Source organism: Vulpes vulpes, chromosome 1, assembly GCF_048418805.1.
Source record: "Vulpes vulpes isolate BD-2025 chromosome 1, VulVul3, whole genome shotgun sequence".
Lineage (NCBI taxonomy): Eukaryota > Metazoa > Chordata > Mammalia > Carnivora > Canidae > Vulpes > Vulpes vulpes.
The window spans coordinates 10,612,253-10,626,825 of NC_132780.1; the positions used below are offsets into that span (position 1 = coordinate 10,612,253).

Sequence of the window (14,573 nt, forward strand, 5' to 3'; positions counted from 1 at the left end):
GGGCCTCTTCAGGGATCTGAACCAAATATCCCCTTTTCTTCTTCAGCTACCTGGCGTGGGGTTTGGTCCAGTTGCCACCCCTCCTAACCCACTGTCTTCCACTGCTGTCCCTCCCTGCCCCCCACCCCCCAAGCCCACCGCACTCTCACTTTATCTTCCATGCCTGGAACAGCTTTCTCCACTTCGTATGGTAAACTCCTACTTGTCCCAGCTCAGGTCAGATACCACCTCCTCCAGGAAGCCTTCTCTGATTCCCTCAGACACAAGTCATCTGTCTTTTCCCCCAATCCCACCACATCCAGTAGGCTTTTCTGGGGACCCTGTAGTCACTAGGTCCTGCCAGCCTAAAAGATCTTGTCAAGCTTTATTTGCCATGGTCATATTATGAAAATAGGGATTTTTTTTCCTTCCTCTACAAATACAAAATGATGTTTTACTGGTTAATGTAAATTTTCAGTCAATGCCTACCCCTACCCCAGATATTCTGAATTACTCCCCCAGAGAGATGTCTTCCCTACCCTTGATTGAAAAACTGCAGCAAAACATCCCTCATTGATTCAGTAAACATTCATGTGGCCCCCGTGGTGGAAAGCATCGTGCCGAGCACTGGACACACAAATTATAGAAGTGTGTTATGATCACCCCCTTCTCTGTACTAGCTAGGAAAATGCAGGGAAGGCTCCTGCCAAACTGTTTAACTGACATAACTGTGGATGCTGGCATTAGAGGGACAGATGAGGGATTTTCCCTTAGTACCTTATGTAATTTTAAAGTGATAAGGTTTGGGGTGTTTTTGACTCTGTTAGTATTTTTAAAGTAAGACATTTCTTAGTGGTTCATTGGTGAGTCTTCTTTCCCTAAAAGACTGGGAGCCCTGAGGGGGCAAGGAAGGGTCTGAGTCATTTTTAAGTCTTTAGCTTCCCACCAGGGCCTGACACACACAGGAGGCCCGGAAATGTCTGTGAAATGACTACAGGGTAGAGCTGAGCGGGTATGGGAGGGAGAATCGGCGGTGGCACAGGACACAGGCTGAGAGGGGTCGTGCCCAGGGGTGAGACAGCTGTGGCTGCAGTAGGCAGTGAAAGCAGGAGGAATGTGTTACCCATTGCAGCTGGTCGGCACGGTGCCTGGAACGCTGGTGGTACGGGATAAACATTGGTCTATTGGTCTGTTACGGAGATGAGGTCACAGGGTAACAGAACTCCCAGAAAAGAAACGTGGCCCAACTTCGCGATAGCAGAAAGCAGACCTGAGCAGATGGGAACTGGGGCGGGAGGAGTGAGAGGAAGGGGTTTGGCAGGGCAGGTTGGAGGAGACCTTGAGAATCTGAGTTCCAGCAGGACAGCAGGTGGTAGAGGACCAGCCTGCTGCAGCCCTTGGCTTGCAAGGAACTTGAAAGAGGTGGTTCTAGCAGTGTATGAATGGAAGGAAGGCCTGATGCTCCCAAGGGATGATGGTCTGGTTGGTCTGAACTAGGCTGCTCTGTCCCTCCTCCCTCCCTGGAGTCTTTGTTCCTTCCACAGATACTTCCTTAGGCATATTCGGACACAGTGCTGGCAATTAGGGCCAGAAGGAAAGGAAAGGGCTGGGGGCCTCCAGAGAAGGCAGGAGACAAGAAATCAAACCGGCTGTTGAGGGGGAAATCATGGAAGACTTCCTGGAGGTGTGGACTCCCAAGCCAAGGCTTAAAGGCTGAAGAAAAGCTGTCCAGGTAAAAGGGAGGGAGCTGACTTCCAGATAGACAGAAGAATAGGAACAGGTGCAGCAATCTTGAAACCTAGGGAGGAGCCCTGGGCATTGGGGTTGCTCTATAAAGAGCTGTATGTACTGAGAGGTGACCCCTGCTATTGGGATCTCTGGTGGCCAGGGTGGGGAAAGGTGGGAAGATGGCTAAAGGTAGCAGCCCTGGATCATGTGGTTAGAGCCCAGACCTGGTTCCTAGGCTGCTTTGCCACTTGTGCTCATGAGGTAACCTTACCTAGGATGAGGATTTGTAGATTCAAGGAGATAACCATTAGTACAGTGCCTGGTACAAAGGCAGCACCTGCCAGACTCTGGTTACAATTACCGTGGCGAGCCAAGCACCACAAGGTTAAGTTTGGAAGAGCCATCACACTGCCTTTGGCTCAGGTTGTGCTCTCAAGGTCCTGGGATCAAATCCTGCATCTGGCTCCCCACAGGGAGCCTGTTTCTCCCTCTGCCTGTGTCTCTGCCTCTCTCTGTGTGTCTCTCATGAATAAGTAAATAAAATCTTAAAAAAAAAAAAAAAAGAAGATTTTGGAAGAGCCATTACAGAGCAGCGGGTACAGATTGCTCTGTGTGTCTCTGCAGAACCAGGCCCAAAGGCAGGAATCTCTAAGGAGGCAGACACCAGCTCAGGGTTAAGGACAGTCTCAGTCTCAGTGGAAGTGCTGGTCAGTAGTAGAATGGGCCCATCCGAAGCTGAACTCTGTCAAGGGACAACCTTGTGGGCACTGGGCATCTTCTCTGGGTAGACAGCATCTGACCCTGAGGTTCCATGGAAGGCAGCGGATAGAGAGAAAAAACAGCAATCCAAAGAGCAGTCATTGTGGGAAGCACAAGACTAAGGGAAGACTTTCACTGTCCTGGAACAAAGACTCCCACAGAGTCAAATGCTTAGGGAACTCCAGGAAGATAGCACAAATGGGTGACAGGGACAAGTGTGGACCGAGTGGAGACAGCAGACCCATCAGGAGGGGAGCTCCTACTCGGTTCTGCCAGCTATCCTTACAGGAAATTTGTTGGCCACTATCAGGGTTGAATTGGATCTCCCAAAAAGATCTGTTGGAAGTCCTAACCCCTGGTGACTGTAAATTCATGACCATATTTGGAAACATGGTCTTTGCAGATGTAGTCAAGTTAGATGAGGTCATTAGGATGGGCCCTATTCCAATGACTGGTGTCCTTATAAAAAGAAGAGGAAATATTATCATGGGGACAGACAGGCACAGAGAGAAGATGGCCACATGACCATGGAGGCAGATTGGAGTGATCCAGTTACAAGAATGCCAAGGATTTCTGGCACTTCCAGAAGCTAGAAGAAACAAGAGATTCTCCCTAGAGCCACCCATTTTGTGGGGCTCTTTCATGGCAGCCCTGGGAAATGGATACAGCCACTAACTCATGATTCAGTGTATGCCAGAAGTTTCCAGAATGGCCAGAGTGGAGGCAGTGTTCCCTGACCCAGAGGCCACAGGCCCCTTTTCTGAAAGAGCATCTCTCACTAGGTATGCCAGGGCACATGTTATAGGTCACTAGCTCAGAGTCTCAGCCTTTCCTTTTGCACCCACATCGGCACTATTCCATGGAGGTGACTCCTTGTTTCCTCAGCTGTAAACTGAGGATAATGTGCCAACCTCCCAGGTGGCTGGGAACCCTCAGCGAGATACACAGAAAGCACCAGGCTCTCCACCACACAGAGGATGTCCTCCATCTGAGCCTCACTTTACCTCACTGAGACGGGTGACAGCATCCCCCAAGGCTTCCAAGGGTTGCTGGGAGCTGCCTGGCACATGAGCAGTGGTCAGAAACGTCCACTCAGACCAGTCAGCCCCCGCACACCGGGCTTCTGTGGGCCCTCCACTGGAGGGCATGTGCCCCCCAGGGCTGCCCTTACCTGTGCTGTGAGCTGGATGGGCTGGGACAGGGTGAGCTGTGGGGTCCCAGGGGGTTGGCTGGCAGGTTGTGGTGGTGGCAGGTCGCCTCCCCCAGAGGAGGCTGGGGGCTGCGAGGTCGAGGAGGAGGCAGAGGAGGAAGAGGAGGAGGAAGAGGAGGAGGAGGTGGAGGAGGCGGCGGCGGCGGCTGCGGCGGCACTGGATTGCTGCACGGCGGCGGCCAGGAGCTGGGCCTGCGCTTGCTGCAGGAGGAGCTGCTGCTGTGCTGGCATCAGCGCCGTGAGCTGTGGGGGGTGCAGGGTGGCAGGGCCAGAGGAGGGACAGAGGGAGGAGCAGAGAAGGCAGACAGGGGTTAGTGCCTGAGCCAAGCAGGTTAGATGGCAAGTCTTCCAGGAGGACTGAGGAGGGCAGGAGGCAGGTGTGAGAGAGTAGCTGAGGCCCTGGTGGGACACCCCCTGGTCCTGTAACTGATGGGAGGTGGCTGGTCTATGCCCACATCCCCATCCTTGCCCAAGTACTTACCCCGGCTAGCTGGCTGCCCGTCAACATGAGTTGGGCCTGGGGCAGATGCGGCTGAGCCGGCTGGGGGGGCGGGGGTGCTGCCGGGGTTGAGTCGCCACTGGGGTCTTCAGCCTTGATCTGGGGGGGAGAGAGGCAGGGTCCGGGACCCCAGAATGTTAAGTGGAGGCCAGAGAGAATGCCCACCTGTGAACCAAAGAGAGGATATGTGTGGCAACAGCAGCCTTGGGCTGGAATAGGAGGAGCGCACTGGGGTACAGAGGCAAGACCCTGCACTGACTGGCCAGGATCTTAGGCCACTCCTCTAGCCTCAGGTTCCTCATCAATCAGTAGGGCTGGGATCCCTGGGTGGTGCAGCGGTTTAGTGCCTGCCTTTGGCCCAGGGCACGATCCTGGAGACCCAGGATCGAATCCCACGTCGGGCTCCCGGTGCATGGAGCCTGCTTCTCCCTCTGCCTATGTCTCTGCCTCTCTCTCTCTCTCTCTCTCTGACTATCATAAATAAATTAATTAATTAAATTTAAAAAAAAAATCAGTAGGGCTAACACACCCCCTGCACCCAAACTCCTTACAGGAGAGGGGCACCTTTGAAGAGCAGTTTCCCCCTCTGGGAGGTGTGTCAGTTTCCCCATCTGTAAAATGGGAAATGTGCCAGCAGGGGGCTCATGACATCAAATAATAGAATTCTAGGTCCCCATTGGTCATCTGCTTCAGCCGGAGGTACATCTCTCATTAATGGAGTAAGGCTTCACTGGAAGAAAGGGCCTTAGGTTATTAATATATATATATATATATATATATATATATATATATATATATATATATACTGCCTTGGAACATGGATTTGGAATTCAAATGAGTATAGAAACAGACAGTACAAACGGGTGATATGGGCAGAAGAGGAAGGCTAAGCTTGCCCATCTCCTCCTCTGTTCCCACCAATCACCCATTACAAAATCTAAAGCAAGGGACACCTGGATGGCTCAGTGGTTGAGCGTCTGCCTCTGGCTCAGGTTGTGATCCCAGGGTCCTGGGAGCCAGTCCTGCATCAGGCATCTTGCAGGGAGCCTGCTTCTCCCTCTGCCTATGTCTCTGCCAATCTCTCTGTGTCTCTCATGAATAAATAAATAAATAAATAAATAAATAAATAAATAAACAAACAAATAATCTCATTACAAAAATCTAAAGCAATAACAAAAAGCAATCTTAAAAAACAAAAACAAAAACATTGGCAGGACGAGTAAAGCACATATGTAGGCCAGATGTGGTCCAGATGCTGCCAGCCTTCAGTCTCTGCCCCAGAAGTGCACTGAGCCCCTCCTCATCTCTCTGTGTAGGATGTAGAGGCATCTCACACCAAACACATAGGCCAGACCAGCACAGAGCAGTCCTGGCCTTCCCACTCGCCTAGACAGAAAGGCCAGACCACAGCGGGCTTGCCTGGGAGGTCAGGTGGTAAAGGAGATGTCAGGGTGGGAGGAGGAGGCATGGCTTGAAGAATCACACGCTTAGGGCCAGAGGGGACACTGCATTTTGCAGAGGTCCCAGCAGCATTTTGCAAAAGGGGGTCCAGAGAGGGAAAGCAACTTGTGCAAGGTGACACAGCAGCTTGGCGAGGGTGTGGCATTCTGAATTTCAGAGTGAGATGAACAGAGGCCTGGAAAAAGCCAGATAACAGAGGGTGAGGGGTGTGCCCCCCAGGTATGGATACAGATGTCAGAAAGTCTACGGGGTACAGGAATGCAGCAACCCCTGGTGGGGAATCAAGGGCCTCTGGAAGTTTGGTTGTGTTCTGTGTCATGATCTAGTGGTGCTGGCAACACGGGTATTCAGTTTGTGAAAATCCACAGAGCCATACACTGAGGATCTCTGTGTGTGTCATATTTTAATTAAAAGTTAAAGAAACTCCCCTTCTCACATCCAACAACACGGTGAGGATGTTAGTCCTCTTTCAGGTTTCTTTCATCCTTTCAGCTCTTGAGAAAGCCTCCCTTGGCTGCTAAGATGGCTCTAATGCCTCACCCCCAACACTGCTCATCTGACTTTTAAACAAATGAAGGAAAAGCCTCAGGCTTAGACTCGTCAGCAAGCAAGAGTCCCTGGGTACATTTTAAGAATCATTGTGTTGGGGTGCCTGGCTGGCTCAGTCAGTACAGCACCGACGCTTGATCTTGGGGTTGTGAGATCGAGCCCCACGTTGAATGTGGAGATTACTTTAAAAAAAATCATTGTATTTATTTCCATGGCAAGAGATTCTGATTTTCCACTCGTGAAATTTCCATTTAAAAAACATTTATTTGAGCTGTTGAAAAAGCAAGCCAGTTCATGAGCTGAAAATTGTTGAAGCTGATTGATGGGTACCTGGGGGCTTATTTTCATGATACTCTTTTTTTCTCCGTTTGTATCTGCTTCACATTTTCCATAATAAAATGTTTTTTAAAATGAAGTCAATTAACACAAGTGCAATGTAAGTAGTTGTACGTGGTGGTGTGTGAATGTGTCTGAAATCATGATGGGAGCACGTAAATCACTGCAGTTGGGTAAAGGAAAGGCACCCAGTGAACAGGACGAGGTGTGGACAGAGGCCGGAGTCAGAGGTCAACACCCTCTCTGCCTCGGGCTTTCCTGAGGAACCGGGGTCCAGGCCAGGGAAGGGTAGGGAGAACCCCTCCTTCTCAGGGCACCCCCCCCATCCCCACCCCGGCTTCCCCACAGAGAAGCAGGGCTGCTGTGATGCAGCTGAGGAGGGAGAGGGTCAGGGCGATGGACACGTGCTCCGCTCCAAGGGCTAAGGCCAGAACTGCACCTGAGATTGGAGGGAAGGAGGCCAGAGCCAGAGCCCTTCTTTCTCCCCTGGGCCCTGGCCTACTCACTCAGCACAAGACACCCACCCACGAAGCTGCACACGGTACCTCAGAAGCCCCGGGACCTGATAGCCCACTGTGTTAGAGAAAAGGAAGCTGAGAAGCCCAGTGGATGGGGGGGTGGGGGGTGGTTTTCCCAAGGTTACAGAATAGTTTCTGATCCCAACCCCAAACCTCACCCAGGACCCCTCCGCCCCTGCCCTGCCCTCCGCCCTCAGGCCTCTGGACCCACCAGGCTGGGGCCTGGAGGCCCAAACCCCAGACACCTCAGGAAGCCCAGCAGTGCCCAGAAGCAGGCAGGGCCCCTCTGGATTAGGAATTTGTTCTGTCTGGCCACTTCCAGCCTCCTCATCATCCTCAGCCATCCTTATTGGGTCTGTCCCCCCCCCACCCCCGTGCCCCCCTCGTCAGCTGGCCCCTGGGTATGTGTGTTGGGGGGCTGGGGGTGGGGCAGGCCCCTGTCAGGGAAGTTGGGATGGGGGCGGGGCCCTCAGCTTCCTGTTGTTCATCGCCCTGGGGCTCTGGGGGGGATTTCCCTGGCCACCCCCACCCCCCCAGGGAAGGGGAAGGAGCCTGGGTGAGTCACAGGCCTGGGGCGGGAGCCCGAGTGTGAGAAGGGGCGGGAGGAGCCTTGTCACCAAGGTATCAGGGCTCTGTGCACCCCCTTCAGGCCCAGGGCCCACAGGAGCATGCGGGACCCTCTCACAGATGCAAACCCATCACAGGACACCCTCCTCGTCCCCCTGCCCAGGCTGTTCTGATAAATGCTTACCTTGGTGCTGGGGCCAGTTGGGGACACGGAGAACGGGGAGGTCTTATTCTGGGGGTTCTGGGGAGAAAAAGGGTGGGGAATGGGAAGAGTGAGCTGAAGCAGCTTCTGGCACCCCACCCCTCCCCCACAGGGGCACCCTCTGTCCCTTCTCCCCCTCCCCACCCCTCCTGCTCCACCACTCCCGCCTGACCTGATGGTTAGTGTCTGGTCCATTTCTTTCAGTGTCTGCAATGAGAGGGAAACAGTGAGTTATCACCTGTGGCCCCCATATCCCCGCAGCTCCCCCATCACACAGGCCCTCTGCCCTCCCTGCTCCCCTACCCACCAACCTGTGTGCTCTGACGGGGAGTCCAGACCTTGCTTCTCGGCCTCCAGGGGCTTAGACATTCTTATTTCTGGGGACAGAAGAGGGATGTAAGTGGGGTGAGGGAAGCTGGTGGGGGGGCTCTTGGACTCTCCTCCAGTACTACCCCGGCCTCTCTCTAAATCCCCCCGCACCCCCTGCCACCTCGTAAACGCCTCTTTCCAGGGGATACGTCCTTCTTACTGTGCCTCTGGCAAGACAAGAAGGGGCCTTCAGGCCTTGGGAGTCTTGCCTGGTCCCTTTTACCCCTGCAGAAGGTGGCACAGAGAGGGCCACCTCCGTGAGGCCCCGGGGCAGGGTGGGAGGTAGCCAGTGGTCTTGAGAAGACTTCAGTGCCCAGGAGGAGGTGGGTGATGTTCCACAGGAGCGAGTCAGCCTTGGGCCTCCTCCTGAGGCGCACCCGTCCTGCCTCACCAGGTTTCGGGTGAGACATGTTTTCCACTCTGAGTGGAGCCTGGGCGTGTGAAGGGCTGCAGCATCCCCAAAGGAGTGAGTCTTCTGATCTCTGCGTGGGATTCGGCACCCTCGGCCCTTCCCCCAGCCCACAATGTTCCTGTCCACACCTGACTCCCACCCGGCCCCCCGGCCTCCCTTCTCATATCCAGCACACAGGCCAAGCAGCCCCACCCGGAACTGGGAACTCCAACCTCAACACCATCCGGCTCTGCCCCTGACCAGGCCCTCAGACTCACTCCTAGGCCTCACCTAGGACTTCCGCCTTGAATCCCAACTGCACGCCCAAATCCAACCTGCATGCCCCACCCTACAAACATGATCCCATTCCGTAGTCTCGTAAACCCAGGAAATGAGGAGAGGTGGCAAACAGCAAGCTGGCACCGGGACACGAAGCAACGCTCTCTCCTCACAACACTCTGATGCTGATAATGGAAAGGTGAGTGTGCTTACCGGTGCTGAGCACAGCGTTAAGTATGATTCAGAGCTTAGTGCTAATATTACCCCCATTTTACAGAGGAGTAAACTGAGGACCCAAAAGCACAGAGAGATGGCAGAGGTGCCCTGATTAGACACCTGTTTTCATGACTCCAGGGTTCCCGCTTCTAATCAGGACTGCTACGGTCTAGTGGACCCCTGCTGTGACTTCCACCCACCTCATCTCCAGCTGTCACCCCTACTCAAGTTCACCCTGAGGCCAACTCGAGTCCAACCCCTTCTGGTCCTAGACCCCACACAAACCCTGGCTTCCACCCTACCCATTCTCAGTCCCCTGACCCACCTGAATCCCAGCTCCCATCCAGATGTTACAAGTCCTTCATCTGACCTTGACTCTCAGTTTGGCCTCCGACTTTACTCATAACCCTGACTCTGACCCGAAGGTCTCCCCCACAACTCACTCCACATCCCTGCTTAAATCACAATGCCCTATCAAAGGGGCTGTCCAAATCAAGCGTGTTCTGTGCCCAAGATATTTAAAGAAGGCCAGCTAAAGAGAGCTAGGACGTCCTCAGCAACTGGGGGGAAAAAATGTCCAGGAATTTTGCAATTGAGGGTTACTCGACATGAAACACCACTCGGGTTTAAAATTCCTGATTAAAAAGCCAGGTCACACACTGCTCATGGGAGTGTAAATCGATACAAGCACAATCCAGGAAAGCTGAAGAGTTACCCCCTCCCCAGGACCCAGCACATCCGCTCGCTCCGGCACAAGCGTCCCCATGAGACAGAGGAACCGTCCCGCCCACCATGGAACCAAGCCCATGGACGTATGTGCTCTTTCGAAATGGCCCCCAAGGCCGATCAGTGGATCGACACAATGTGGTACGTCCATACACTGAAACACCCCACAGCAAGAGAAGAAACAAACCCCTGCCTCACACCCACCACTAAATCTTGTAGGCACGACACCAAGGGAAAGACATCAGACACACAAGCGGACAGATGGTAGGATTCCAATTACAGGAAGCTCAGAAACAGGCAAGATGATATCTGATGATCAAGGTCAGATTATGGGTAACTTTCAGGGGTCGCTGACGGGGAAAGGGCGTGAGGAGGCCTGCAGGGGGAGGGAAATGTTCTGTATCATGATCTGCTTGGTGGTTATGTGGTTCCACACATAGGTAAAAATTCATCAAGCAGCACCCTTAAAATTTGAGCACTTTGCTGTCGGTATGTTATGTTTCCACATTTAAAAAAGAAGAAAAAATTAAAAGCTAAAAAAGAAAAAAAGCCAGTACATAGTACTATTAAGCATAGACTGGTGAGAAGATAGTGTGGGGAACAGGTGGTCAGGATGCTTTGGGAGCTCGTGTCCTGTTTCCAGGCACTTGGATGGCAGTGAGTGGCCAATGATCTTGAGAAACCCAGGGGGACAGACCAGGTGCTGGTGCCAGGTGACAGACCCCACTCCTGACTTTGGGACACCAAAGGCAGGGGTCCTGCTTAATCCTACCTCTAAATGGCCCAGAACTTGGCCCAGCTCCTGACAACCACTAATGCTGGCGTGGTCCTGCATTCCACCCCTGCTAACATCCCTGAGACCCCTGCCCCAACCCTGTCCCCAGCCCCTACTTCCTACCTGCATCCATCTGGCCCCAAGGAGATCCTTCCCACAACTTGGCCCTGAACCTTTCCATGGCTCCCCATCTCCCCCAGGTAAAGCCCAGATAGTGTTTTTAAAGAGGTTTAAGTTAAATGAGACCATTAGGGTGGGCCTTAATCCAATATGACTGGTGTCCTAATAAGAGGAGGAAATTGGGACAGAGACACACAGAGAAAAGACCACGTGAAGACACAGGGAAGAAGTCGGCCATCCCAAGCTGAGCAGAGAAGCCTCTGCAGAAACCAACCCCACTGCCACCTTGATCTTGGACTTCTAGCTTGCAGATTTCAAGAAAATTAATTTCTGTTGTTTAAGCCACCCAGTGTACAGCACTTTGTTAGGGCTGCCCTGGGAAAATAATACAGCTTCCCACGACCGTGCCTTCCCACTGGCCGAGCCCTGAGCCCACAGGGCCATGGCCTTCTGTGTCCCTGTCCTTTCCCACCAGACCAGGGGGCAGGCATGCTCTGACTCACTGCCGGGTCCCTGGCATCACCCAGCTCAGAATAGGTGGTAAATGTTGGCAGAATGTCCCTCCCCGCAGCTTTCTCTCTTTCCTTGCCCCTGCCTCCATCCTGCTGTCTCTCTGCCATTTAACACAGTTTCCTGAGTCCTTGGCGTGGGCTGGTCCCTCTGCCTGGAAGGCTGTCCCCCCACGCTGTCCACCTGGCAACCTCCTGCTCATCCTTCAGGACCCAGCACAGGCTCTGTCCTCTCTGGCGGTGATTCCCTCCACCCCAGTTCCCACTGGCCCAGCATCTCCCCTTGTGACTGTCCTAGATGGGGTCCCTAACACTGCCCAGCCCAGGACATGTGAGTCGGGTGAACATGGGTACCCCACGGACTTTGCCTCCACTCTTCTCCCACATGGCGACCTTTTCTTCTCCACTTGCTCCTCTTTATGATCCCAGCTCACACATCACCTCCTCTGTGAGGTCCTTCCTGACTCCTCGGGTGGTCAGTGTCTCTCTCATCTGAGAACCCCCCTGCCCCTGCCCCTTAACACACCCTGTCTCCCTGGACAATGGCCTCCCCCTGCCCCAGACTGTGAGCTCCTCAGAGCCCACACTGGTGTCATAACAGCACTGGCTGGGACTGTGCCTTTGGAATAAAGCAATGCACACAAGAGTCTCAGATGGATCAGGACCCAGTCTTGTCCCAGACAAGCTTCTCTCTCTGCTGCCACCGGCCACCATGACCTTGAGCCACAACTCCAGCCCAAAGCTTTAAGGTTCTCTGCAGGGATAGTGGCTGAGGAGGCAAAGGCGGCATGAGAGGAAATCTCTACACTCTTTCCCTTGTTCTCCCTAATTCTTTCCCCCATCCCGACTCACACACAGCCCAGGCACCCCTACAGCAGCATTTGGCTGGGCTGACGGCAAACTTGCCAGTGTTGCCCTTGGCCCAAGCTCATCCTGCTTTCTTTCCTCCTCCTCCATCAGAACCCAGCCTGAGAAAAGAACCAAATCATCCCCACCAAGGATGAACAGGGAACTCCATTTCCACCACAGATCCAAAGCCAAAAGATGCCCTAACACTTGAGGGCGTTGGCAATCCCCTTAGGAGGCTGGCCCAGGTGCCTGTCCTGCAGCTGTCAGCCTTGGCCCAGGACCCTCTCTCTCTTGCCTCGAGACAAATAAGGACACCTATTCCCACCCAGACACTCTGCTTTCACAGGGACAAGGTAAGACCAGGACATCTGATTTTGCAAAGCCCACCCCCCACCCCCCACCAGGTGATCCTAATATGCTCTGGCTCCCTGGTGCCTTCTGAAGCCCGTCTCAAAGCCTCCTTCACACAGAAAGGCTGCTTGGTTATATGACCTTAGTCACCCTCCTTCTCCCATCCCAGGCAGTGCATTAACTCATTAGAGGACCAGGCAGGAAAAAGCAATGCAGAATTCTACTGGGCCCCTTGTATCCCACCACCCTGGAGTGAGACACACCCAGGGCTACCCACACCCTTGGGGTCACACTCGCTTGCCCCACTGCCTCAGGCCTGGGACTCTGGGTCCCCTCCGCCCTCCCCACCTCTCCCTTGCCCCTCCCTCCCCGGACTTTCACTTCTCCTCTGCATTTCCCCCAGCCGGTTTTAGCAGACTTGGGCCAGCTTCTCGTTAGCACTTACCGAAAATGGGGCTAAATATAGAGGGCCCAAGGGCTGCCCCTCACCCCTCCTGGCCCCTCTTAGCCTGTCCCCTGGGTCTCCTGCCTTCAGAGCTGACTTCAATCAAGGCTGTGGCCTGGGAGCCCCTGTGGGCAGGGTTCTCATTGCCGGGAACCTCTGTGGGCCCAGCTGGCCCGGTCCCTGCGTTCCTAGGAGCAGCACCTCACACCCCCACTACCCCACATCTGTCCCTGGGTGGCCTCAAGGGAGCAAACACTTCTGAGCTGTCAGGAGGGAGGGATGGAGATAGTAGGCAGCAGACACAACAAGAGAGGGTGGCCCCACAGCTGTGCTGACAACAGGCTGCTACTTCGCACACACACCACAGCCTCAGCCAGGCAGGGCCCCAGACAAGGACAGAGACCATGCAAACACCACGGAGACAGGTGTGCACAGATCCCAGGCAGAGAAGACATACACCCAGACACAATGGCATGGGTAGATATGCAAAACACACACCCAGACATGTACATGCACACCTGTGCTTACACACACACACACATCCCGAATCATGGCCCAGAGTGACTCACAGACAGATATACATGTACACACATACACTCAGGTCACTCAGACACATACACATGCACACACTCACACCTGAGTAACTCACAGACAGAAATACAGATAGATACAGATGTGCATACACATATACACTCAGGTCGCTCAGACACAACTGAGACATGCACACACACGCGCGCATACACACACCTAGAGTTACTCAGATGCACACAGATGTGAACACACACATCCAGAGTCACTCACAGACAGACACACAGATGGACACAGATATGCAGACACACACATACCTAGGCAACTCAGATATACACACTCATGTGTGCACACTCCCACACCCAGAATCGGCTCATCCTGGGAGATGGCCAGGGTGGACCCCTAAGCCTAATTCACAGGTGTGGAGCTGAGCCCAGGCAGGATGAGTGATCTGCCTGAGAGCATGCAGTGTATTCATTCACATCCAGGCAGGGAACCCAGGTGGGCCTCGCAGGCACCGCAGTTATGTGCAAAATCCCCAGTAAGGGGTCTAACTCAGCACCCAGCATGTACAAGGCTCCCATTCAACCCCGGGTAGGGACGAGTCCATGGTGGAGCATATGGCATGCATGTGCAGACACCCGGGATCTCTGTGTCTACACTGTATGTGTGCACACGCATATATAGTTGCACGTACAGTCACCGCAACAAATAATCACGTGCCATCCCGCAAGTAGCCTTCCCTCCATCTCAATCCCCTCCTTTGCCTCCTTTGCCTTGCTCATACCACTCATCCTTCACATCTCAGCCCAGATGTCCCCTCCTCCAGGAAGCCCTCTGTGACACCCTTCTGGCTCAACTGGGCAAATCTTCTGGGCTCCCACAGCTCCCCATGTCTCCAGCATCCAAGCCCTGACCCCTCTGCCTGTGCTTCCTCCACTGTCTGGCAACATGTCTGTCTCCCCCACTGGGAGCTCCAGGACAGCTCCAAAGCTGCCTTTTTCAGTTCTATTTCCAACACCTAGCAAGGAACTGCTCAATAAATATATGTTGTTGAAAGATCCCAGGGATGCCCGCACACACAGATGCACATAGGATGGCACAGGTCCAACCAGGACTTGTCCCTGCAGACTCTCACGAGTGTGACATAGACCAACACTCACATCTATATGGCCACAAATGAAACAATCATGCAGTACTGATGCTT

At 53.6% G+C, this 14,573-nt stretch overlaps 1 protein-coding gene across 11 annotated transcripts in view; it reads right to left on the bottom strand.

The window, feature by feature from the left end:
- POU2F2 (POU class 2 homeobox 2) overlaps positions 1-14,573 on the bottom strand; it is a 75,773-nt gene that overhangs the window by 16,860 nt on the left and 44,340 nt on the right. For 4 of the 11 annotated variants that reach the window (XM_072753783.1, XM_072753797.1, XM_072753812.1 and 1 more), the window contains exons 2-5: positions 8,120-8,185; positions 7,981-8,015; positions 7,791-7,847; positions 4,158-4,274 (exon numbers count right to left, since the gene is read on the bottom strand). In XM_072753783.1, the coding sequence (XP_072609884.1) occupies positions 4,158-4,274; positions 7,791-7,847; positions 7,981-8,015; positions 8,120-8,185 (275 nt within the window). Of the gene's footprint in view, positions 1-3,637; positions 3,920-4,157; positions 4,341-7,790; positions 7,848-7,980; positions 8,016-8,119; positions 8,186-14,573 lie in introns of all 11 variants that reach the window. The other 7 variants (XM_072753773.1, XM_072753804.1, XM_072753801.1 and 4 more) reach the window with 3 other exon arrangements.